This window comes from Falco rusticolus, chromosome 2, assembly GCF_015220075.1.
Source record: "Falco rusticolus isolate bFalRus1 chromosome 2, bFalRus1.pri, whole genome shotgun sequence".
Taxonomy (NCBI): domain Eukaryota; kingdom Metazoa; phylum Chordata; class Aves; order Falconiformes; family Falconidae; genus Falco; species Falco rusticolus.
Genome location: NC_051188.1, coordinates 72,891,025 through 72,917,517, shown reverse-complemented (window position 1 = coordinate 72,917,517; position 26,493 = coordinate 72,891,025). Strand labels below are relative to the sequence as shown.

The 26,493-nt window shown below is 40.3% G+C and overlaps 2 protein-coding genes across 12 annotated transcripts in view; one reads left to right on the top strand and one right to left on the bottom strand.

Moving 5' to 3' along the window:
• Positions 1-19,819, top strand: part of PPP2R3B (protein phosphatase 2 regulatory subunit B''beta) — a 57,975-nt gene extending 38,156 nt beyond the window's left edge. For both annotated transcript variants that reach the window (XM_037376274.1, XM_037376276.1), the window contains 8 exons: positions 654-740; positions 1,161-1,317; positions 3,218-3,266; positions 4,516-4,605; positions 6,059-6,234; positions 9,593-9,711; positions 9,795-9,901; positions 15,836-19,819. In XM_037376274.1, the coding sequence (XP_037232171.1) occupies positions 654-740; positions 1,161-1,317; positions 3,218-3,266; positions 4,516-4,605; positions 6,059-6,234; positions 9,593-9,711; positions 9,795-9,901; positions 15,836-15,980 (930 nt within the window). In that variant the 3' untranslated portion in view covers positions 15,981-19,819. The remainder of the gene's footprint in view (positions 1-653; positions 741-1,160; positions 1,318-3,217; positions 3,267-4,515; positions 4,606-6,058; positions 6,235-9,592; positions 9,712-9,794; positions 9,902-15,835) is intronic.
• Positions 18,380-26,493, bottom strand: part of LOC119142832 (cohesin subunit SA-2-like) — a 67,019-nt gene continuing 58,905 nt past the window's right edge. For 6 of the 10 annotated variants that reach the window (XM_037376269.1, XM_037376266.1, XM_037376268.1 and 3 more), the window contains 3 exons: positions 23,313-23,500; positions 22,113-22,287; positions 18,380-21,098 (listed from right to left, as the gene is read on the bottom strand). In XM_037376269.1, the coding sequence (XP_037232166.1) occupies positions 20,975-21,098; positions 22,113-22,287; positions 23,313-23,500 (487 nt within the window). In that variant the 3' untranslated portion in view covers positions 18,380-20,974. Of the gene's footprint in view, positions 22,288-23,312; positions 23,501-26,493 lie in introns of all 10 variants that reach the window. The other 4 variants (XM_037376270.1, XR_005102444.1, XM_037376272.1 and 1 more) reach the window with 4 other exon arrangements.

Sequence of the window (26,493 nt, the reverse complement as noted above, 5' to 3'; positions counted from 1 at the left end):
ATATTTTTGTTCTTCAGTTATAAAACACTTATGTACTACTTTTAATACTGTTAACAAGTTTCTTTCAAGTAACTTTAAATAGAGTAAAATTAAATGGGGAAAAACATATTCTTTCTGCACCCGCAGGAAGTATTTCTGTCAAGTGTTGATTTGTTGTATTTGTGGACTTCAGAAGTAGTAACATCTCCCCTGTACTCTGATCCTTAAACAGTCCCAATTCTGTTGCTGTAACTTTATTTATGAAGTAAAATAATATTGTAGTAAATGTAGGTCTTTAAATCTGGAGCAATGTGATATATTAATAGGTTTATCAGATAGTATCTTGTAGATCTGGAGGACTGGGAGGTGGTGAAATTGCCAATAGACATATTCTAGATTGCATACAAGTAGTTAGCAGCTTTACTGTGAGAGTTATGGGTACTGCAGCATTGAAATAAGACTTGCCATGATGAGTTTAGATACAGATTTAGAAATGGTTTGGTAATACAACATACAAGAGAAGCATCAACCTGCTAAGCAGAAAGAATATAGAAACAGGGGAAAGATGGAGTCCTGTAATGCAGCTGAGCTGTAAGACTTATCTCTGACAAACGTTTGGGAGGGTGTTTAGTTGGCATAGCTAACATGACTTTTCCATTTTCTGTTTCTTGCAGGTTATACAGAGAATATTTTATACAGTAAATAGGTCTTGGTCTGGGAAAATAACTTGTAACGAGCTCAGGAAAAGCAACTTTTTGCAGGTACATAATATCTAAAATTTTGCAAGACAGATGTTTCTACAAGTTTTAAAACTGCATTAACTAAATGCTTAAGGGACTAACATAAGCAGCATGTCTTCCTTTTCCAAAAACTAGTGAAGGCTCGATTGCCTTAATTCTTATACAGAAGAATACGTTCAAATGTGATCTTTCAACTAGAGCTGTGTATATATGCATATTTGTTTAGCAGAAGTCTGACTGATCTCATTCTTCTGCGGATGCATTAATTTTCTACCTTGTGTTCAGTCCTTGCTGTCATGCTGCATGGTCTGCACTGTCTCTAGAGATAAAAATTGTTCCACTGAAATAGCATTAGATATTAACTTGGTTATGAGAACTCAGATGATTCAACAAATGTCTTACAAATTTTTTAATGTGTTCTATTTATCCTTCTGATAATAGAATGTGGCATTATTGGAAGAGGAAGCTGATATTAACCAGCTGACAGAGTACTTCTCATATGAACATTTTTATGTTATCTATTGCAAATTTTGGGAGCTGGATACAGACCATGACCTCTATATTGATCGGAAGGATTTAGCTCGACATAATGATCATGGTATGACTAATGAAGCGCCTTTGTTTATATGTATAAAATTACCTGTAGACTTTCAACTGAGGAAGTGGTTAACTGCCAAGTCCTGTGTTCATGAGTCTGTTGGTATAGCTGATCCTGCTGACTCAGTGAAATAAAGCAGAACATGTAATCTGCAGTGCTGCTTTGTGTCTATCAATACCAAATTTGAGGAAAATTCTGAATTTGAGTTCTGATCTTGGCAAAGAAGTAGAGGAAAAAAATCATTTAAGTCTTGGTATATTATAAATGGCTGCATTTGGTGATTTGGGCTTGTTATCTTGGAAACTATCTTACTGATACTATTCAAGTAGCATGGCTCTTATAGCAAGGTATGAAAAGAGCAGAAAAAGAGAAACTCATGTGCGGGTAGTTCGCTTATTTTGAAGTTTTGCTAACTCAGCTGGCAGTACATTTTGGTTTAATACTACTTAGTAGCTTTACATTTTCTGCGTTCGCAGTATACAATGACTGATTCTGTAGTCTTGTGCACTTGTACCTATTTCAAATATTCTTGTAGCTTGTATGGAAATGTTGGAGTTTTTTAGATGCTTTGTGTCCCTTGTCATCTTAAAAGCATTCCCTTCAGGACTGGAAAGCTTACTTAAGCACAAAGTGATTATGGAATATTATCGCACATTAGGAAGAATAAACACAATTCTAATTGATTACTTCCGAAAACATGCCTGCTGAAGTCTGACTACACTTTAGGACACTGAGGAAGGAAAGCTTCTTTCATTTAAGTGGTTGCTCTGCCGGGTTAGTACACCATAGAATGGAAGCAGAACTGATATGATGTCACTTGCAATTTAGTTTTGCATCCTTTAAAACATGGAATATTCATTAAAGCTCAACAGCTGCTGCTTAATGATAACTAGGCTAAATAAGGGCATAAAAAGGATTTGGTAATCCAGCTTTAGTTTAAAACATCTTATTTTTGCATGTCAAAATTGCATAACCTTGTTTCATCAATCCTGTCCTTTCGTACTGTCACTGGTCTAAAATTAGGCTAGATCAAACACTTAAATGGAGTAAGAAAATACTAAAGTAGCTGTTGTTGAGAAGGTTGAACAACTTAATTGTAGATGAGAAGCAGCAGCAGCACATATGTCTGAAACAAATTGACTACCCTATGCTTCTGGGGATAAATACTAAGTGTAGGGACTAGTGTCCTTAGTAGAATAATACAGTGATAGCATCACCATAAGTACATAAAAAAGATTAATTATTTCAGTGGTTAACCACCTGCTTTAATTATCGGTATTTCTGCAATGCTGAAAAAATATTTCGGAGGTAGAATAGTGAGAAGTAATTCTCCTTCTGTGAGAACAGTATCATGTGCTGCTTTCAGTACCACCTACAAATTCTTCAGGATAAATTGAATATTCTTTACAGCAGTAGTGCTCAGTTAAGACATTTCTACAATCCCTGAAATGCTTTCAAAATAGAAGCACTGATCAGAACCATGTCAGAAATAGACCCGTGTCAGAATCAGTTAGGTATGCTTATTGTGCATTAACATGCCAATTCTACTTTGGCTCTATGCCAAGGTTGTATGAAATGTAATGGCACTGGAAAACATGATTTACTTGTCAAAGAACTGGTAAATGCTGTCTTATTGATCGGCCATTTTATTACTTTTATTACATTACTACTTTTGTATTAAGTCTCAATTCAAAGCTGGTTGATTTCTGGCTTTGCTTTGGAGACTTCATGTTAACTGATCCTCTCTAAGAGTACTCAAAGGGGTTGAGGAGCACTACACTTGATCTTTCTCACAGACGTGTATATGTAAGAGGGTTCCAGTAAACTCTTCAACTAGACAGTGCAAAGCAAAAATGACTTACGTATATAAGTGACACTATTTTAAACCTTTTTTTCACAGCAATTTCAAATAGAATGATAGAGCGGATCTTCTCAGGAGCAGTAACAAGGTACTTATTCTGTATGCTGATCTAAATCCAAATTGGTGTTTGCTTGTTAAATTGTGTGATATTCCCAGAAAAAAATGCCTTCCCCTTGAAATGGAGCCATGAATGTCAAGATTTAGTGTTGTAGTTTACTCTAGTAGTACTAGAGTGCTCTTGGAACCTTTGGCTCAGTTGAGTTCTTTACTTTACCCATACGAACAGCTGCCATTGGATATTGTATACTTTAGCAGGGATGGGAGTGAGGAAGGGAAGAAATGTTGGCATTGTTGTCTTTCCATCCCTCAAACCTATAAAATTTTCAAAGGGAATTGGGCTTTTCAGTACTACTTGTAAAATCCATGCTTATTGCATCAACAAATTTACAAAAATGCCTCCAGTTGAGTTAATTCACATTTTTTTTACAGTCATTCTTCATTTTTCTCACTTGGATTGACTTCCTCTTGGGTACTTACAGCATTTTACTCATTTTTGAAACTTTTTGCTAGCACGATATCTGCAGCTAGAGAGCAGCTGATAAACAGAAATAACAAAAGCTGAAATGAGTGAAATGAGACTTGGCAGACATGTCTAGAGATACTCCTTTTGCAAGTTTTTTGGGCAAGACAAAACATACACCATATTTTTCTAGAAATCTTGAGGATAAAACAGCAAAAATGGATTTTAGGAAAGAAATGTAGAATGTCTAGGAAATGCCTGCCTGACTCTTCATTAGACAGGTTAACCATGTGTCTTCAGAACATATTTGGATGCTGTGGTATGGGAGTGGAAAGGGGCAATTATGTTCTTGCCACTTACTTCATGAATGTTTTTATTTCATTTTAATCTTCATATTTTCATTTCAACACTTTTAGCTGTGGAGTTCTGTACAGCTTTGAGTTCTCATCACTTCGACCTGAATTGGAAGTGTTATGTCTAAAAGGCATGTGTATTTGTATATTTATTTATTTATTAATTAATTGAGATATCTCTTTTGTTAATGCTGAAGCAGTGGTATTGCTGCCCAGGAAGGAAAGCGGTATGTCCTGGACAGCATGCTGCCTTACTTTTTACCCACTGCAGTGGAAATGGAACAGAGCATGCAAGCTCCTTATCCTGAACGATCAAAGTATTCCGTGACAGGTCACCTTACAAACACTGCATCACTTAGGAGTAAATAAACAGTTAACAGCACCAAGGAAAATAATTCTTAATTTTGGTTAGTAAAAGCTAGGTGGTTTAATATAAATCTTCTCTTTCCTCATTCACCTTCAAGAGGCAGAAAAGCACAAAAAGATGGGAAAATTAGCTATGCTGATTTTGTCTGGTTTTTGATATCTGAAGAGGACAAGAAGACACCAACTAGGTAAGAATGAATTTATGTTTTAACAAAAATAAAGACTGACTTTATTGGTTTTTCAGTCCTTACATGGGGATCACTGATGCTCAGCAGGAACTGTGATGGAAGGAGCTAGACTATAAAAACAGGAGTGGAAAACTAGCCTAGTTCATTGCATCATTCTTATTTATCTCCTGATGTTGATGCTGTAGAAGTCTATTTTAATGACTTTTAAGAGGCTAAATATATGTTATTGTTCTTACATACAGGGTCATAGATAAAGGGAACTGCAGTTTTTGCATGATGCCAGTGACTTTGTGAAACTATACAGCTAGCATTAGCTGTAGCGTATTCATAAGAAACCTATTGCGTGACATATTGCTGTCTTGTTCAATATGAAAAAAAAGAACTTGTGGCCTGATGCACAATCCATTTTGATGCACAACCCCACGCAGCACTACAGGCTGGGGGGAGAGTGACTGGAAAGCTGCCTGACGGAAGGGTACTAGGGGCCCTAGTCAGCAGCCAGCTGAACACGAGCCAGCAGTGTGCCCAGGTGGCCAAGAAGGCCAACAGCATCCTGGCTTGTGTCCCAAACAGCATGGCCAACAGGACAAGGGAAGCGACTGTCCCCCTGTACTGGGCACTGGTGAGGCCGCACCTGGAATGCCGTGTTCAGGGTTGGGCCCCTCACTGCAAGGGGACGTGGAGGTGCTGGAGCGTGTCCAGAGAAGGGCAACGCAGCTGGTGGAGGGTCTGGAGCACGAGGCTTATGAGCAGTAGCTGAGGGAACTGGGGGTGTTTAGCCTGGAGAGGAGGAGGCTCAGGGGGGACCTTACTAGTAGCCCCCTACAGCTGCCTGGCAGGAGGCTGTGGGCAGGTGGGGGTCGGTCTCTTCTCCCAAATAGCTAGTGACCGGACAAGAGGAAACTGTCTCAGGGTATACCAGGGGCAGTTTAGATTGGATATTGGGAAAAACTTCTTCGCTGAAAGGGTGGTGAAGCATTGGAACAGGCTGCACAGGGAGGTGGTAGAATCACCATCCCTGGAGGTATTTAAAAAAAGCCTAGATGGGGTACACAGTAGCATGGTTTAGTAGTGGACTCTGCAGTCCTGAGTTAACAGTTGGACTTTATGATCTCCAAGGTCTTTTCCAACCTAAACAGTTCTATGATTCTAATTTGATTTTTCATAGGCTCCCTTGAGTTTCTGTGTAAAACCACATGTTCTAATCCTTTCCTCCTTCACCCACTCAATTAACAAGTGTGTTTTAAAATGAAGTAATGTGTGCCATGGCAAATGCCAGCAACTTACCACAATAGATGGTGTTAAAAGACTTTCTATGGCATTATGGAATGTAGTCTTCAGTCTAGTTTTGCATCTGTAAGTAGTGTAGCCTTAAAAACGGGCAACATCCATTCTTGAAATTCTATAATAACTTTGTGTAAGCAGTTCTTTGCTCTTAATTACTGAATTTCAGCATTGAATACTGGTTTCGCTGCATGGATCTTGATGGGGACGGTGCTTTGTCTATGTATGAATTGGAATATTTTTATGAAGAACAGTGCCAAAAATTAGATAACATGGCCATAGAACCTTTGCCATTTGAAGACTGTTTGTGCCAGATGCTGGATCTCGTGAAGCCACAATGTGAAGGTAAAATCCTTTTCCATCTGTAACTTCTGTTTTTCTGGATTAGGAGTTTAGTGCACCCTTAAGAGCATTCAATTACCTTTAAAAGAATATGCCTTTAGGTTGACTTTTCTCTGAAGTCTGTTAGAGCTTAATAATCGGATGGTCTTCCAATGGCATGCATAATTTTCATAGTAAAAATTAATATGCTGCTTTAAAATTCCTTGTAAGCTTTTATTTTGGGCTTGTAGCCGTTTTGTCACTATGTGGCTAAGGTGATGTTCTCAAGAAAAGCTGTTGACTGTTCTGTTCACTGGCCTCTTACCTGTTCCAGTACTCATTTAATTGAGATTTCTTCAGAGGCAACAGTTTTTAAACAATGTTTGTCTCTAGATCAATAATGACTTTTTTAGTTTAGAAGCTTAAGCTGCCCTTAGGAAGTTCATGCCAGTGGGCTTAAAAATAACTGAATCCTAAACTGGTCGTAGGTTTTTGGCTGTTTTCTACATTCATTTGAACCTTCATCAACCTGAATTCTGCTCTCCTGCATTTGACATATACGATTTTTAGCTGATGAAAATTCAGCTTACATTTTACACTGGAAAAAACCTTAGGAAGCGAGCATCATGCTCACTTCACATTTGCCCTTCTGTGCTGCTCAATACTGAAAATATTTTTGTATGCCTTAGTAGACATTTTACTGAGTGGTATCTTGTATGTTCATGACCCCTGTGCTGTTCCTGGTATTTGTCTTAAGTTGATAAAACTGTTGTAACCATGATGGATTAGTCTCTTCAGGGATTTGTTGAACTTGACACAACTGAGGTCAGCTTGTATCTACACTTAATGTCTCAACACTTGACCACAGTTAGCACTAATAACCCTTGTTATGGCTACACTTTTTAGTACGAATTTCAGTGTGTAAGAGGACTTGGAATACCATTGGTTGCTATTATTATGCAGACTCTGCATTGCAGTAAATTTAGAACTCGCCTATTTGCTCTTGAAGAGTTTGATAGCAGTAGCAACCTCTATCACATATACTAATGTTTGCTCTTTTTTGTGGTAGAAGATTGTTGACCATCTCTTTTTAATGCTTTTGCTTAGTGACTGTAGGACTGTGCTAGTGTTTCACACTTAAGACACTTCCAGATGTAGCACTGAGTTTTTCCTAGTTGAATGTCAAGTGTCACTATAGTTCCGTGTGTAAGATGGTGCTTCTGTTTACTGTCTGTACAATTATGGTTAGAGAATCAATTAGTAATAGTCTTATTGCCCACCTTCTTTCTAGTATTAAGAATATTTATGTTACAATAAAATCGATTTTATTTTAAAAAGGTAGTTGTCTCTTGTCTCTTACTGAGACATAATTGTTTGCATGCTGAGGGAATTGAAATAGCTGAAAACTAGAACTTAAAGCTTCATGCTCTTATTTAACCCAGGCTAAAATGTATTTTCTAGGTGACAACATGCAGATAAAAAAAATTGTAAATGAAAAATTAGTATTAAGTATATGTAAACTGGAAACTCAATCCGAGGTATCAGTGGAATGAAGTCCCAGGCCAACACTATGATTGGTGATTTCCCACCCTGGGTGGTGGGAAACATTTCAGGACAAGTGAAGCAAGCTGTGAGGAACATACTTAGGTTATGTGGTTGCCTACAATAGCCTCCTGAACTCGGAGGTTCCCTTCCAGTCTTGTACGTTAGCTTCTGAAAGGCAGACATTTTCAATAATGTTTCTGTTCTGCATTTCAGATGGAACAAGACTGATGTATCTGTTCTGTGTCATGAAGATGATAAAAGGAGGCAGGGGAACACACCAAGATGAGAGTTACTCAGGGCAACAAAAATGAAAGCCAGTTGTGAAGTGTTGTTTGTTTATTATAAAAACTGAGTGATATTTAAAAGGTGGATTAAGAAAAAATTCTTCTGTTTTCCTAATGCAAAACTCAGCACCATAAAATGACATTTCAGCTGGTAGATTTGAAACAGAGAAGGTGTTTTCATACAGTTACAGCTAAACTGTGGTATAGTGTGCTACAGGATGCTCTGTGTACCAAAAAGCAAATCCTTTAATTTGTGGACACCCGAGTTAATTATCTCAGTTTTATTCTGGTTTTTTGTTGGCCTTTGAGAGACAATGGTAGGCATCTATGTGAGTGTTACATACCTATGCTCTCATTGCATTAAGTGGAAACCTGAGAGCAAATCGCTGAACCAAATTTAGGTGCCAAACTTAAATTGGGAACTTATATAACTAGGACTGAAATCGTTTGTTTGGTTGTGAGTTGCTGCCACTTGAGATGGCCCAGCACATCAGACATCTGTGTGGGTCTGACAGATACAACACAGGTGTCATGAGGGATTTGCGTCGTTCTGGAGCATCAGCTGTAAGCCAGGCAGAATACACTAAGGCCCTTCACATGGCAACAGACACAAGCGTGGCAACCATTTCCAAATGGGATTCAGATTTTGCTTCCCTCTGATGTCCTTGAGTTATACCTCGTTAGAGGCTGGGAAAGTATGCTGAGGAAATGTTCTAAGTCTGTCTTTTATTGAACTCTTCCGTAACACCTGCAGTTAGCCCCTCTCTGATTGACAACAGCAGATTTGTCATGTTTCAGGTGAATCAATAAAGGGGAGTTTTAAGGATAGTCATCTGTCTTTCCCTGTATATCAGGTATTTTTCAGTCTTTCTGCAGTAGCTTAATATTCAGCTTTGAAATAAGGTAATGTTTCTGAGAAACCTGACAAATACTTCTAACACTTAACAGATCTGTTGATTTGAGTCTTTAAAGTATCACTTTATAAAAAAACAAATGAAACACCACTAAACGTTTAGCTTTCCTCTCGAGCAGTAAATATTGATCAGGCTGGACAAGTGTGCAAACTGATTTCTACAAAAAATTCATCTTTATGAAGTATAGTCACACACTGTCATCTCTGTCATAGATTTTCAAGTCAGGGAAGAGAAAGGGCCACTGCCAGAGGAGATACCTACCTGCTACCCAAGCAGTTCCTGGGAAGGAATGGCTAGCTCACTGGAGAGACTTCAGTCTCTTGAGGAAGCTTAGACAATTCTCTTAATTGATATTTAATAGCTAAGCGAGGTAGACTGCATCTCACTCCAGCGTATTGAAGGGCAGTAGGATGACAGTTAAAGCAAGTAACAAATCTGAAAAATTCCAAAGTTTTGTCCACTTTGAAGGATGCATCTCTAGGTGTGTATTTCATCTACTCACTTTTTTCCCATTGCATTGAGCACTGGTGACAAATGTTCTTGAGCATAATGATGACTTAACTTTTGAATAAAATTCCTCCTCTTTGGACAAAAGATAATTCCAGCTCTAAATATCTCGTCTCATAATCTTCTTTACAGGAAAAATTACTCTGCATGATTTAAAACGATGTAAGTTGACAAATGTGTTTTTTGATACTTTTTTCAACATTGAAAAATACCTTGACCATGAACAGAAGGATCAGTTTTCTATGATGCGGGTGAGTATGAAGCTTTAAAAGTCTTTTTAGCAACGTGCTTACAATTAATGCGGTTTTGTATAACTTGCAATGTGATTGTTTAGGATGGTGAAGGTGAAAGCCAAGAGATCTCTGACTGGGAAAAGTATGCTGCTGAAGAGTACGATATCTTGGTAGCAGAAGAGGCAGCAAGTGACCAGTGGAATGACGGGTAAGAATGTAGCGGGATGGTTGGTACAAATCCTCTCTACTAATGTAGAGCCTCACTGTCACTGCCATCCTTGATGCTATTTTTGTAGAACGTTGCTGTTTGTCATGTTTAGCCATGTGCTCCGTGAGGGGAAGAACCTTTCATTTATCTCAGATTAAATATTCCTTAACAGTTTGTGATCACATTGGTTTTGTAACAGAAAAGGTCCTACTTCAAATTTGGGGAAGAAGTAAGACTTGAAAAAGCTTCAACTTTGAACAGAATACAACTATTTTTGTAGCTGCTTGTTAAATGAATTAAGAGCTTCATTAAGAGCTTTGGGAGGCAAATACCTCACTTCTGAATTCCATTGTATCAGCTTAGAAGTATTTTCTCACAGTTCTCTAGGAGTAAATAAGATAATTGATCTTGCTGTTTCAAAATCACACTTTTACTTTTCCCAGAACCTCTTGGAATCCCAAGTCCTGTATTTGCCATTCATTGTTTTCATTATTTAAAAAGACAAGGAAAACAAGTACAAATGTAACTTAGTTTAGGCCTTAAGTTGATGGATCAGTTTAGAGAAAATATTTTCCTGCATTTCATGCATCGATATTCCATTTTAAAATATCTGGTTCTTGCCATGCATTGAGAGAATGACTAGCTTGATATTTAAGAGTGCTTTAAAGCCTGAGAAAGTAAAATCCTCTTAGCACATGGATTTCAAGAAACTTTGTCAAAGAAAGCACATGAGGAAAGAGAGAGGAGAGGGAGAGAATCGTTATCATCGCCCGGCCTCTTCAGCTTTAAGGGGGATCATGCTCTTTAACTTTTCATGGAATCCTCTGCTAGAATTGATTAATATTACAGAATTAACAAGCCAAAAATAACTGAAGCTTTGCTGTGCTGTAAGTTAGGCAATATTAAACCTTCAATGTTTTTTATCTTGTTTAATCTCTTAAGGTCATAAGCTAAGTTTGGGGAAGGTACAGCATAGGTATGTGCATTTTTGACTCTTGTTTGAGATGCTTTAATGCTGAGTATAATAGTTAAATGTGAGGGATCAGAGAAACGAACAGCTTCTTCAGTCTGGCTGGCAGCAAAATGCTATGTATTTGGAACTTGGTTGACAAAACAGGTGGGGTTCTTCTAAACCAGTGAAGAATTCAGATTTTTGGCCCTTCTGAAATTAACACATTTAAACCATCAGGAGTCAACATTTTAAAAAAGTTACTGGTGGACTTAAGCTGCTCCTGTCAGGGTCAGACCAGCCCCTACAGCGCCTGCCACCCCTACAGCGTCTGCCGTCATCTCCGTGTGTCAGAGGGGCTCCCTTAATGTAACACAGTAAATCAGTGCATCAGCAGGTCAGCCTGAGAGTCTAAGCTTGACACAGAAATTAATGGCATTTGGAAGCCTTCAGGTACTAACGTCTTAAATCTTACCTAGAACCACTTACACCTTTATTTTAGGCTTGGTTTTTCTCTCTCCTGCTGGTCCGTCTGCTTCTATAGCAGAAGTTGTGTCTCCACCTTTCTGTTTTATAATTCTGCTGCTGATGCGACTTTATACAATTTAAGTGGCAAGCCCATTTTTCCCATTTTCAGATATGAAGTTGTCAAATTCGGATGGTTTTTGACTGAATTTGTCTCAAGCTCACCTGAAAGTTGATAGTTAAACGCAGATCTCCTGGATTCCGTTAAGATCCTATTTCTCTGTCTTACAGCTCTTAAGGTCTCTTCTAGCTTTGCTGCGGAATACCCAGAGAAGCTAGGGTTGTTGTCACTTAAGACGTGCTCAGGGTTCAGTCGTATACTGTATGGTTTGTAGAAGCTAGGTGGCCAAGGAAGGGTTTCAACTTTTCCTCTAGCTTTCCCTCCTAAGACCATATGCGGTATCTGAACTATATGCACCTGGAACTCATCTGAGGCAAAATATCCTTTTGACATTAGTAGTAAGGGACCTGCAGGTCAGGAAGTCATGTTACTCAGCACCTCTGATTAAAGGTTTGAAATTGCTGGGCTGTAGTAGACAAGTGAAATTTTGTAAAGTTCTAAGATAAACTTTGGGCACGATTTCACTCATGAGTGCAGATGAAATATAAAGAGCCTCGAGGTGCTTTTATTCTGACTCAGTTATATGAGCTCGTTGACTACAGCTGTTTCTGAGCTAAGCACAGTTTTGTGATTATTGTTCAGGATAAATTTGGGGGGGGGGGGGGTTATGCATTTCCCATCCCCCTCCCCTCCCCCCAAGATATCTGCTCTTGATGAAAATAAAAGCTGCAAAATTCACAGCCAGTATCCTTTGGGTCAAATCACTTCTTTTCCACAAAAAAAATGTATGCAAGGTGTACCTGACACCATAGTTTTATGGCTTTACACAGGAAGTGGACAAAATGAGAAACATTTTGTATTTTAGTTTCTAAGTTAAACTTTTGCATTATATTTAAAAATTTACCTTAAATTTTCACTCTTCAGTAAACAGAATTCTAACAGGTCTTAGACACTTAGTTTTTCTGGTACTTCTATCAAGTTCATTCTCTCCATGGTATAGGCACAGCTGTCTTTATACGTCCATGTAATTACAGCTTAAGTAATACAGACAATGTTATGGAACTTATGGTATATAAAGCAGAATCCTAGTAACTCTAAAACTTGAAAATACGCTCCTTCACTGTGTAAATACACTCCTTAAAGAAAACAGTTTGGTGTTAAAAGAGTAGTGTAGTGCAGTACACTGGGATTTGGAGGAGAAAAGATGTATGATGCTGAAACATCCAGTTTCTCATTTCTTTTGAGCCTGGTGTTTGTAAACTCAAGCAACTTTTTGGTTGCATGTTGCCTCTGTTTCTGGCATTACTGGATTTGACACAGATCTTGTAGGAAAAAAAGCTGACAAAGAAAAAATATTGCATGCTCTGGAAGCACTGCCCAAAAAATCATGCATTTAACTAATTCCTTTCTGTATCCTTAGTTGGGTTTGACCATGGCTTAACTGTTGGCCCTCCACAGAGATGGATAAAAGTTGTTGGTTTTTTATCTAAGTGCTCCTGAAGTTTTGCTGCTTTGTTTCCTTGGAGTATAGATAGTAATGCTCATTGTCTCCATTACCTACCACTTCATAATTTGTCAAAGTGCCTCAAGTATCACATACACAACCGCGTGTAAGATGTATTTGGATTGACTAAATAGAAACAAGTATTACGCTTCATCTTAGCGATTTCTGCCTACCCTTAGGTCAGAAGCTTGTGAAAACTAAGTCACCATCCCTGCAGTTATTTTACAGATGTGTGGATGTGGTGCTTAGGGACATGCTTTAGCGATGAACTTGGCAGTGCTAGGTTAATGGTTGGACTCTGATCTTGAAGGTCTTTTCCAACCTAAAAAATTCTGTGATTTTACGATTTAAACTGCTGAATTGAGATTCTTTATTAAAAAAGAGCAAAGTTAGGATACTTTCCAAACTGTGTATCAAACACACAACTGAATTTAAGTTGTGAGCAAATACATAAAAATCTAGAGAGGAAAAGCATTCTGATCTGGCTCAGGGACGCATTGTCAAGTCTGACTTGGTTTGAATGCTTTCTAAAAGTGAAGGTTAGCAAAAGTGTCTTCAAAACTGAATACCAAAGCAGGACTGTCTGATCTATCTTGGGTTTTTTATACAATTGTCCTGCAATATGAAGCTTATTTTCTATTGCTGAATGTGAGAGGAAACACAAGACTACTAAAAGTTTCCTTGCCCCTGTTAGGAGAGTTTAATGAACAAAAACATTAACAAAAACTTATTATGAGCATCTTAAGTTATTGTGTTGTACAAAGACTTCCTTAAAATCACTCACTGTCCTTAAAAGGTTGTAATGCCTGCCTGAACTGAAGTGACTGTTTGACAAGCCAGTATAACCTTTTCATTTTATTACATCCTACAGTAAATATTTTCCTGGCATTCATATTAAAACAGTTGATCTGAAACTTGAGGGTGGTACACAGAAGTCTAGAAATAGGCTGTTTTCTTTACATTCTATGAGCTTTATAAATGTGAGGAGGGGGAAAAATTACTTTTTAGAGGTGTTGTCGATGTATGGTTGTATTTTTATAAAAACTTCTGTGCTGGGAAGTGGCAATAGACTTTCTAGTGCTGTGAGAAGTAACTCAAATAATTTCAGTGCCCAGATGTGTAACACTGGGACAGTGTTTCTAAATTACATCAACTTAAATGTCTTGGAAAGGAGTAGAAGTGATGTTCCACAAGGCCACCAAAGCCTTGGAAGAGAGTGGGATTTTAATTTGGTCCACTAATGTCTGAATAACAGTCTTCTGAGTACAGGATGGATAGAACCTGCAAATAGTATCTGAGAGATGCTCACGCTGCCATTTTTAATGACTGGAAAAGCTGCTGTCACCTCTCTGTATCACTATGCAATAAACAAATCCAAAAGGTACATTCAGGATGTTTTCCCTGTAAAAAAGAAAAAAAAAAGTCCTTCTAAAAAGTAGGAATTAATGGTGCAGAAGACTATAAGTTACAGGTGTGTGAGCCAAAACTGGTGTTAATGACAGAATATGCATCTTTCTTCCAAATCCTTTTCAAATGTGTAACTCAGTAACGTAATTCTTAAGATGACTTTTGTTTCCTGTGTAAATCAGTGGTGAGCTTGTGGGAGAAAGCCAAGGTATTCTGTTCACTGCCTAAGCACTGACTGATGCTCATGTAATTGAGACTTTAATACCTGTGGGAAGGATGAAGTAACAGAAAAGAAGGAAAGAAAATCAGGAACTAATTTTACTCACTGCTTAATCGTTACCTGATGTTGCTGAAGCATAATTTTTTATTTTTTTTTACGGAAAATGGTGGTGAAGCCAGCTTAAGATGTTTCATAGTTCATCGATGAAGTGTTTTAACAGAATTGCATTTGCAACTGAAAATGTTGTTCTGCTTCCCGCCACTGTTATTAATGCTACTCTATTATATCGGTCATAATGGATCCTTAGTACTTAACTCTTTGGGGTTTGCGGTTTTTTGGGGCGGGGGTTGGGGTTTTTTTGACCTGTCTTTCTCTGAAAGAACTCTTCTACTCACCATGTAATGCCATTATAAAGTCACATTTGAAGAAGATACTGCAACATCTAAAGCTCGTCCTTTGCCTAGTCCTGTGAAGTAGATGGAAATAATCATGTGCTGAGATAAGGTTCAGTAGCACTGGGGAGGGTGTACGTGAACCTGAGTCAGCCTAGCCCACGAAAGGGTTGCTGCTTTAATCTGACAAATCTCTGCAGAGATGTATATTTACTTTTTTTAAACAGCTATCAATTAGAGATTGATCCCACCTAAACAGTGCTGAAGCTGATCTTTTTTAAATATTAGCCTTCACTGACCTGAGTTAGTTAGACATTACATTTTGTTATCTGTCCGTTCATTTTCAACAGCAGCATGTGGTTATCAGTAATTTCTGGGTAAACAGTTGGCTTTTGCTTTCTAGCATTTGCTTTCAGTACATGGTTACTCTTGGTTCTTTGTACTCGGGCACATTGTAGTAAGACTTTCAATCCAGTATTTGTTCTCTTCTGTTGTATCTACTGTGGTTTGTTTAGTTTGTTCTTCCTAATTGAGCCTAATTTCAGCTTTCTTGAGAAGAAATTGAGGGCTTTCTGTCAAGTACTTAAGTCTTGCATTGGGCCATTTCTAACTTGCTCCAGCGGACTACTTGCAGCGCGTGCTTCGAATCCTTTCCGTAAAGCTGCGTATCTCAATGAGTTCTGCACGTGGCAAGAGTAAGCTAGCTTAAATTTAATTATTACAGAAACGTAGTGCTGCTGGCCGGTTACATTTTTCTTTACTGTAAATATAAAATATTGGAAATTATGTTCTTCCTGCAGGTGCCTTGTTAGCGTTCTAATTTTTAGGCACTTCCTGACATAGCTAGACTCTTTATCTCTTTTTGCTCACTCCTAGGTATGAAGCAGAACTGAATCCCATAGACCATCAGAAGGCCAATGTCCTAAAGTATCAAATGGAAAAAAGACCATTTTTTGAAATGCCTTCCCATCTGGCTGATGTAGACTTGGATGAGTATGACTATGAAGAGGACTTTGAGTAGCGGTTACCGATGGTCAGCACTTGCAGAAGAGAAGGGACAGTCTGCAGCAGGTCTGCTACACACCTATACATTTCAGTGGGGTTTGTTTCCAAGAAGTCAGCTTAGTTTTGTGCTAAAAATATTTAATCGCTACACTACCTTTTAAATAGAAGAAGCGCATTTGTATGGAATGATGAAACTTTTTGTATTTATTCAATAATCTATAGTTTGTAAAATAATTAAAATATTTATTTACAGATGTTGCGTAATTCCTTTTTGCAAGAATAACAATATTTGACTTTAGAGAAAAATAATCTACTGTTTTTAAGAGAACTGTATAATTCTCAAGTTGATGTGTGGTGCACTGACCATCTCCATGCCACCCGTGAGCAGGTATTCCTGTCCTGGTATGGGAGGTAAGGAGACAATTTATACCTGGCCTGCAGCGCTTACATGCTCACAGGCAGCCCTAGGGGTTTTATGCCTTGGCAAGGAAGGGACGCGACTGTGAGTGCGTGGCTCAGCTCGCATTGACAAGCCGAGTGTCTTAGTGCACGAGGAAAGTGAACACCTGAGACAAGCTGCTTCACTTCTTTGTGTAGTCCTTGTCTGCCACAACTTTCATTTTGCTTGCCCTTTTAAACTTCAGTGTTTGATTATTTAAAAATGAAGTCTGTTTTAGTGTTCATACTTGATCCAAAATGAGTGTGTTAATTCATGTAGAAGGAACCAATTTTTTTAAAATCCCTTGTATAAATGTTACTTGATCAGTGATGTGCACTAATTTGTTGTGGGCATTCATTGCTTTTGTCTGTCCCTCCCTTCAGTTGTTTGCTATTGACACATTCCATGGCTATTCATCGGTGTCACAGCAGCTTGAAATTGTTGCCTCACTCTTGCTGTTAAACAGATTTTGTTGGGGAAAAAAAAATGTACAAAAAGATGTAAGTTATTTTTTGGTTGCAGTGTAGATCTGTTTAAAATGTTTAAAGGTCATGTTTGTATTTTCAAATAAAGATTTTCATACATGTAATTTAACACTTCTAATTATTATGGTATGTACTGCATACAATTCATTTCTTACTAGTAATGAACGTAAGATATGATAGCTGAGACATATACGCAGTCTGGTCGGCTAATTACACCAAGCTGCATATTCAAAGCAATCGAGGTCTAGCAGGGTTTTCTTCATCCAAAAGACAGTGTTGCTAAGCAGCTGGAAGTGGTACAGAGAAATCTGTTCCACTCAACTCATCACACAATCTCATGTAGAGACTTACAAACCTCATTGTCTGCTGGGGAGCTTTACAAAGGAAAACAAGTCCTTTTAATACCCTTCAAAGGATTCTTAAAAAGAAAATCAGGGTTGATGATTCCAGTTTTAATGGAAACCCATCAATATAAAATTTCTCTGTTGGTCAGGTGGATACCTTTTACTACTCAACCATGGTTTGGGGTTTTTAAATGGTGAAGACACACAGAGCGTTTATGTTATGCTCTGTTCCCTAAGGTGCTGTGGGAAAGGATGACCAGCTGGCTCTCTGGAGGATCATCCTGAACTGCCCGTGCTGTTAAGAGATGGTGGCCTGCTGCTTTTCCGTGCCTGAAACCTTTCAGCTGGAACCCCTTTTTTTGAAAAAAAGGGGGCTTGAAAACAGGCAAGGGCTTTCTCATCACACAGTGACATTCCACCACTGAACAGAGCTGCAGTGCTGGGTGGCTGTCTTCCGCAGAGCTGGCAGCTGCTGTTGCCACTCTGTGTTTAACGAAGTGCCTGTCAAACCCTGCTCTCTATTATACTATCTCTATATATATGCTAGCCAAGTCCCTTTAGGAAAAAAGGATTTGCACAGGGCGAGTAGAGCAAACGATGGTGTTATTGTGGAAATGCCTTTTCTCACAATACACAAACTATAATGATTACTGTACCTTTCCCCAGAAGGATAATTTCCATCCCTAGGCCTTTGTTACAAAAATTAAAGCATCCACATTTGATGGGGTCCTAGGTCTGACTGTTTGCCTAGTCCAGCTGTATCCTGCCTCCCTGCTACAGTTTAGGCCTGGATTCACAAATCTAGACGGCTGAGGGAAACACCGCTATCGCAGTCCAGGCGTACAGGGGGTTACTGACCAAGGCACAGGGGAACTGTGAGAGAAGTGGCGTTACCATATGGCGTCCTACCTGTCCCCTTGCATTAGCCTACCGCACACTTAGCTACGCAGACTGAAACGTAATCGTCTCACTCTTGCCCCTTCAGGACGGACGATACATGGGAGACAGCCGTGGCTTTCGCTTCTGTGTTTGCGAGAGCTCCCTTCTCAGTCTGCTTAATAACAGGGAAGACTAGAAGGCCAACAGCACTGCTGCTGTTCTTTCTCCGGGTTTAGTGTGGGAATAGCACTTGCACCTTCCATACTAATGGATAGCAATAGTTCTGTAGTTTATTTTACAGTGTTATCATCCAAAATATATATATATATATATATATATATATATAAAAAATGAAAGCTGATGATAGGATTAATGCAACGTACAATTCCATGGAGCAGTGCCAAAGGGTCAGCGAAAGCAGCCAGGACTCCCAAGCCTACTGCCTCTGAAATACTGAGTGAAGATCATTTGCAAATTCTTAACGGAAAAAAAACTATTTCGAAGGGCCGTATTTACAGTCTATTTACATTGTCTTTTCAGGTTTTCTGTTTTCCAAGTAAATACCATGTGATCACTGCATGAAGGATTTCTTCCAGAGGAAAATACTAAGTCAACCGGTCTGCTGTTTCTTTCTTTCTTACTTAGAAGCCGTGATGCAAGCCTCCTGGGAACACATCCTCATCCCTGCAGACCTCTAACCGTGTCTCTGTAAGCACTAGGATGTAGAAATACTTCCAGATGATTTGTTCCAGGGTTTCCATTTTACAGGCAGGAAATGGCACTGCCAAGTGCCACTGCATCTCCCAGCAGGTCACAGCGTTCACATCTGGGCCGGGCTCCTTCCTCCCTGGCATCAGGTACAAGGAAACAAGTAGACAGACACCCATCTTGGTCCTCTCAAACGGTAAAGAATCCCTCCAGCAGGGCACTGCCCCTGCGCCGATGTCAGCAAGCTTGTCTCATCAGAGGTTTTGACTCTGTATTTGTCAATACTCTGATTCCAGTCCTTAGGTTGGGAATTTTTCCAAGGCGGAATCAAGGACCAGGATACAGTTGAGTAACGACGTTCATAATGCCCACAGCCTTAGAAGCACAACAGCCAAGTCAGCAACCCCCACGCACAGCAGTGTGGAGAAAGCAGTGCTAGTAACTGGTTCTGGGTGGGTGCCTACAGGCAGAGATCTGCCTTGATACACGTCTCCTGCTGCCTTGGTTGATGCCGCCACAGCCCCACTTTCAGTTAAACAATTTGCAGAAAAAAAATCGGTAGCGTGTTCTTCACTTCCATTTATCCTATCGGTGTCTTAACTGTCCTATACCACAAGAAAAAAGATTTAAGTCAGTCTCATTCTATGAAGAAAACACCATGTAAGAGCACATAAGCATTCAGAGTGTAGCATCTGACCATCTAGCAGCTTGGCCGTAGCTGCCTCTTGGACAGCACTATATTTAGCTTCCCCAAAAGGGAAGAACCATTTCTATACCACAAGGAGCCCAGAAAAGGCACTGCAGGGAACAGCCACAAGCTAGGTAAGTAGTGCACTTTCTGTATGGCCTCGATCTTGGTCCATGGGTTTGAATTCTTTTATTATCTATCTTCAATAGGAGCTGCTCCCAGCACATGGTCCCAACGGTCTACATTTTAACAGGCATATGACTGGGAAAAAAGGTAGAAGTCTCTTTTCCTTCTAGTCCTCTTTAAAAATACCAAAAAAGCACACACCCCCTCAAATATGAAAAAGAAACCGTTTGCACAACTTTACAGGAAAAACTCATTTAAAAATAAGTCGGAAATCATATAAGGTCTTTGAATGTGGCTGTTAGATCCCAGAAAACCAGAGCCACTGGAAATCAAGGGGTTGCCTGACTCACTGCAAAAAAAAAAAAAAACAAAACTGTCTGCCAAACACTGGGTTTAACATTCTACTAGAAGTTCAGAAAGCAGGGGGAAATACAGAAGGAAAACCTGAAGGAACCACTCAGCCCCTTCCAGTGGCTGACAGTGCAAACCCTGAGAGGATGGGAGGGTTGCGATTAGCTGCAGCACAGGAAACCTCATGGCCTCTTTCATTTTCCCTCCCTTTCAGTACAGTCGCCGCTGCGAGACCCCTGGTGCCCACCACCTTATCTGAGTCCTTGCACTCCACTGGCCCAAAGGGCTAAAAGTCTTTCCCTGCTGCAAGTATCCATTCCAGGGCTGAGCTGACACCCAGGCAGACAGCTGCAGTTTTGCCAAACTTTTATCTGCTCCTAAGGGCAATCAGCGCCCACAAGACAACCCTCAGGCTACACTGGCTGCCACTCCAAGCCCACAGCCTTCGCATGCTTCCCTTCAAATCCCCAGCTGGTTTGCAGACTTTAATCTCCTCAAAAGCCTTGACTGGAAAAGGACAAGAAACAAGGGATACTCCAGCAAGAGCCCTGGGCTGACCAGTGCTCAGATACGTTCCGAGCCTCTCAGTCTGAAGAGCACAATGCAAATGCCACGTCTGAAGCAGACATTCCCTGCAGGCTGTGCAGCAGTGCCATCTCTGAAATGTGTCAGTAACATGAAGCAACTGCAGCAAATGGCTCTTAATCAAGAAGCTTCACAGTACGGGGCAAAAAGGAAACTGGATCCTCCTCTTAATGTGTCCTAGCTGGTGTTCGAGTACCCAAGGATGTCTCAATGCTACAGTAAGAATTGCCTTAAAAATGCAGATCAAGCTGAAGGAGACTGCAGCTGCAGCTGGGAAGGGAAGGGAAGAGGGGGAAACCCCTTTTCTCAGCCTGAAACGGACCACAGAAGACCAGCCCCTTCGCTGCTAGGTGGGTACGCGTAAGATCCTGAACTCGCACTCACCCACCTCAACTACAGCTGTCCTCAGAGCTGGGAAACCCGAGCCAGAATTACCTGGTCTGGACCAACCACATCAACATCGACATCTTCAGCTGTGTCTTCTGCTTGACTCTCCTTTGAGACAGCTTCTGTCTTAATCTCATCTTTGCTGGTGGGGGGCGGGGGAGGAATAAAAAAAAGCTAAGTCTTGAGAAACTTGTAACAGAGGTTGCACTTTGCACAAGTGTGCTTAAGGCAGAGTTGTTCACCTATTAATATCTGCTGCTGAGATATGCATGTAAGGTAGTTCGAAGTTTCTGGCCCAGTACTTCCCAGGTATGGAAGATATTATACTCTGAGGAATTTCCAATAAAGCAGTTCAGAAACAAAACGTTCATTTAAAAGGGGCTAACTTCATGTTTAATATGTTTTTGTTCTATTTTACTTGTATTCACCAGGTCTATTCAACAGGTGTCCAAAACTTGAAAAACTGGGATTTGCATTTCATCTTTTAACCTACCAATATGGGAACTGGCAGCTAAGACCTCAATAAATGAACGGTGTTAAAAGGAAAATATCCCAGCTGAGCACCCACGGTGCTTCATTTGCAGAGCTCAAAAGCAGACTCCAGCCTCCATATTTCTGCACTACCTCTCCTGCATCCAAGTTCTGTGGGGTTTCACTCAGATGTGTGCGCCTGCTGGACAGACATGCACCTCTCTAAAAGAAAGCCACCAGTTACACAGTAGTTAAGAGCAGATCTGCAGAGACACGAATCCTCTTTCATTTCCACAGATGCAGACAACACTCCTCATCCAGCTGCAGCAAACAGCCAGGTTCTAACAACTACCACAGCCCTGTAATCGGGACCAGAGACAAGAGAAATGGGACAGGGAACCTTCCTCCTTCCTTGTCTTTTTCTCCACACACTTGGTATTAAGTCCAAGAAGGCTTGGAAGCCCTGTGACAATGGGGGACAATGAGGCTAAAGCAGCAAATGTAGGTATTGGACTGAGGAAACAGAAAACCCAAGCTATCCTTGGAACACAGCCCATAACAGACAGGAGGGGCACACACCCTTTGCCCATGGAAGCATTACAAAAAGCAGAAACAGAGGTGGACAGAGGCCCCAACTGTCAATACCAGGACAAGTGAAGCAGCTTGTAAGACATAAAACTCTCACCAGTATTTTCTCTGCAGCCCTCCTGGACAAAGGAATGGCAAATGTTCCTGCAAGTGCATCTCCTGAGATTTCAGCCTCTTTCTGCTTTTGCCTGCTGCAGAGGCCAGCTGGGAAGCACACTGCAGCTCTGGAGCTTTGCTTGTTGCTTCAGTCTGGCTGGTTTCAGGCAAAGACCCTGTAACAGACAGTGAACAAGCTCACTCTTCAGCCTCACCCTCAGAGGTCTGGAGATGGACACTTCCAACACGTACCCCACAGCAGTGAAGCAATGAGGCCAAGCTCAAAGGGAGATTTGTAGCAAAGCATTCATTTATTGCAGGAGCCAGCTAAAAGCCATATAGAAGAAAATCCATTTAATTTGCCCACTGGTCACCTTTATAACCTAGATTTATGATCTTGGCCCCAGTCTGTAAGTGCTATCAGTACTGCTGAGTCTATATAACCCTCAAGAAAGGAGGGCCTTTGGGACACAAAGGAACAAACTTTCTGAAGGCAAGTCATTGAAAAGAAAATTTCTGAGGAAGGGTGAGAAAGAAACTAAAGGATGCTCTAGAAAAATTCCCTTTCCTCCACATACCAGTGCACATGTCCTCAGCACTTAGCACTTGTACTGGGAATTGTTTTCGTAATGGCTTGACTACATTTAACTGAGTCCCACCATATCCATACAGTGAATACCTCATTACGGATTAGAAGTCCATGACAGCTACTAAAGCCTGGATGCAGCCCACCTAACTATAACTCTTTAAGTCAGGAGTATAATCTTACAGGCACCCTAGAAATTCAACAGAGAGAAGGACCCTAGAAGATGATTTGTCCCAGATCACCTGGGCTGAAGATCTGAATCAGCTTCTGGAAATACATCTCCTGTCTCAATTATTTACAGGGCCTCAAGCAACACCACCTGTAACAACTGAAAGCGATGAGCCAAGTCTCCATGGCACAAACACCAGAGCTCAGTACAAAGCAGAATTCAAGATTACCTGAATTCGGCTTACTCAAAGTCTCCAGACAAATCTTACCGCTACCGAGTGACAAAGAGACTTTTAACAGCAACAAAGCTGAAGGAAAAAAAACACTGTTCAAACTGGAAAGTCTACAATATCCAGCATACTGTGGTACTGCTAATTCAAAGCGTGAAGTGCCTTTTAGCTGGGACAAAGCAAATACAGCTGATTCAGAATAGGAAAGCGGTCATACCACTGGAGAATTTCCTTTTAAAAGATGTCCTGGATGTGCCCGCAGGGGACCATTCTCCTGAACTGCTAAGGACAGAGCTCTCCTCATCTTCATTTGCCAATAAAGAGTTTCTGTACCAAATCAGTGGCTGCCATTCATCTCCTCTGCAAGGCAGTGGTTCTGCTATGTACCTCTGTAAGTAGGCATACCTGGAGAGAACCAAAAGCAAGCATAAGAAAACTCAGTATCTTTCCCCTCAATATCTAGGGAAGGTATTGTTAGAAAGGTATTTTCCCTTTGCTCTCCGAGGGTGCAGGCAGACCTGTTAAAGAAAAAGAAAGGGCATCCCTTTTCTCAGAAATATCTGACATCTCTGAATATTTAAAACGCAAATGCCTTTGAAGCTAACAGAGTGCTTGATTTTTAGCATTAGAAACAACACTAGATCCACAGGAATTACAGAATTACATCAGTCTCTAGAAAGAATTTCCTGTGCAGAAGTCACTGCCAATTGCTGCTGCCAGGAGCAGTCTGGAGAGCGCAGAACTCCGCGAATATGCACGCCTTCTCCTGGTGGCCCTTTTCTGCCTCGTGGACTGCAACACAAAGGAGATCCCAGGCAAGAGATGCTCCTTGTGATTCAGTAGTACAGCAGGTCAGGAAATGGGATATTTATGCCATGAGTGCCTGTTTTGTCAAAATTAAAACCAAGAACAACCAATTAAACCACTTTTCTGTAATATCATCTCAAACTCAATCCAATTCTCTCAGGTTGCCAGTAAAATTTCAAGTGTCTGCAAGAAGCAGTTAACAGCTCTGCAGTTACGACAACACACAGGATGTGGGAACCATTGGTACAAATCCCTGCTCTGCCCGATTCAATCCAGAGACTTGACACCAGGCCTCCCCGATTCTCAGGTGAAGCAAAGAGGTCTCCTTCAAACATCCTTTTTGAAAAACAGGACATTTCTGACAAAGTCTTTCTGACCTATTCCTACTGCGTAACAATAAGAAAAGAAAACCGGTGTCTGACTCGGGATTAGAAACTGAATATTCACCACATTTCAGGTACAGCTCGTCACTTTAAAATCAAGCCCAGTGTTGTTAAAACAGACCTCGCCTTAGCAAACACCAGAAGTGACAGTTTTAACACCAGCCTGTACAGTATATTATTCATTCTTTGATTAGGAGTGTGGCCTGGAAAATATCAGACATTTCATTTGCTTTGCAAAGCAAGAAAACCCATGCTGGGAGGAGGTTAGGGTAAGCACCGACTCTCGAACAGTCAGAGTCCTGGACTCTGGGGGCCCCAGGGATCAAGAAATCCTGGTAATGGAATTTGTTGGTTTCAAAAAAGCGTGTATTATAACTACTGTTTTAGGGTCTGATCCAACTGCTATCAGTGTCAATGGAAAGACTCCTACCAATTCAGGAATCAGGCCCTTCATGCTGCTTGTTATTCAATAATTCATATATTGTGTGCATTTTGTGGCACAGAGCAATTGACAAGTCAGATATTTTACTGCTACAGCCTGGGCAATTACAGGGGAGGAGGTTAAAATCCATATACTTCGATGGTGTTGAAATATACTCCTTTCTAACAAATGCCCATATTCTGTATCTCATCTGTTACAGGTACATTCACATATGTTAACATACAGACCTGGACATCAATCCTACAATTAATAATAAAAATGAAAATAACCAGATGTTTATTTCTAAAAGTTCATGTTGACCTAAAACATTCCATCCAGTAATTTATGATGGAGCTAAAGCTAAATATTTCTAAGAGGAAATATAATCTCCAGCCCCTGCAAAGCATTTTAGGCCTCCCGGAATAGAAACTGTTACTCTAGAAACATCGTCTGAATGTAGTTGCGGATAAAACTGCAATTTCCCCCCTTGTGATTTCTATTGTTTCCCATTTGTTCTCAGCAGCAGTGGGAAGGTCCAAAGCAGTAGGAACAGAAGTCAAAGTGCATTCCCTGCTAGGTTCTGTACTTCCCGCAAATGTTTGCAATGAATAAACCTACCTGAATGTATCTAATACATTCAGGAATATACTTCTGGAATACATCCTCTGGTCAAAAAGTTAAATATAGTCCTAAGAAAAAAATTATCAGGGTTTAGCTTGAAATCTGCCCACGTTAATGATGAAATATTTTTCTCTTTAAAAACTGATCATTGGAGGTAAGTGAAGTGACAAAGTTTTTCAAGGATAGATTAACAAAAATCTGCTTGTTGCGCAAGTGTCACCACACAGATAGTAACGCCTCTAAAATCCAGAAACATGGACAGAGTTGTACAGAAACTGTATAAAAGAGGGCCTGGAGTACATCCCCTGTGAAGAGAGGCTGAGAGAGTTGGGGAGAACAGAAGGCTCTGGGGAGACTTTATTGTGGACTTTCAGTACTTAAAGGGGGTCTACAGGAAAGACGGGGAGGGCCTCTTTACGAAGGACTGTAGTGATAGGACATGGGGTAATGGTTTTAAACTGAAAGAGGGTAGACTTAGATTAGACACTAGGAAGAAATTCTTCACTCTGAGGGTGGTTGAGGCACTGGCACGGGTTGCCCAGAGAAGCTGTGGATGCCCCATCCCCGCAAGTATCTAAGGCCGGGCTGGATGGGGCTTGGAGCAACCTGGTCTGGTGGAAAGTGTCCCTGCCTGTGGCAGGGGGTTGGACTAGGTGATCTTTAAGGTCCTTTCCAACCCAAACCATTCTGTGATTCTATGATTCTATGAAAACCAATTCTAGTCATAGATCTCAAAGATTCTCTCCCAGGAAAAATGCAAGAATAGAAGTTACCACTACTCATGGATTATCCACTTGAAATTTACCAGGAGTTGTAATCGGTTTATGTAAAACATTTTTCTTCTGTATTTTGCATTTTGGGTTTGAATGCATTTTTTAAAATACTTTGTATGAGTATCTGGCAATCATTAATAAGTCATGTAAAGTAACAGGAAAGCAGACATTTTGCCACTCTTGACCCTTGTTACACAAAAACTGGTTGGTAACCCCCATGGAAGTTATCCTCCGATTTAAGACAAAGTAACACAAGAGCAAACAAGTTACACAGGGCTGAGCAAGATGTGATGGTTGGGTTTTTTCTTCCATTTCTGCTGACCTCTTCTCCGAAAGGAAACTTTTGCTGTCAGGTACAGGAGTGATTTGCTCGGAAATTCAAAAAGGCAGCTA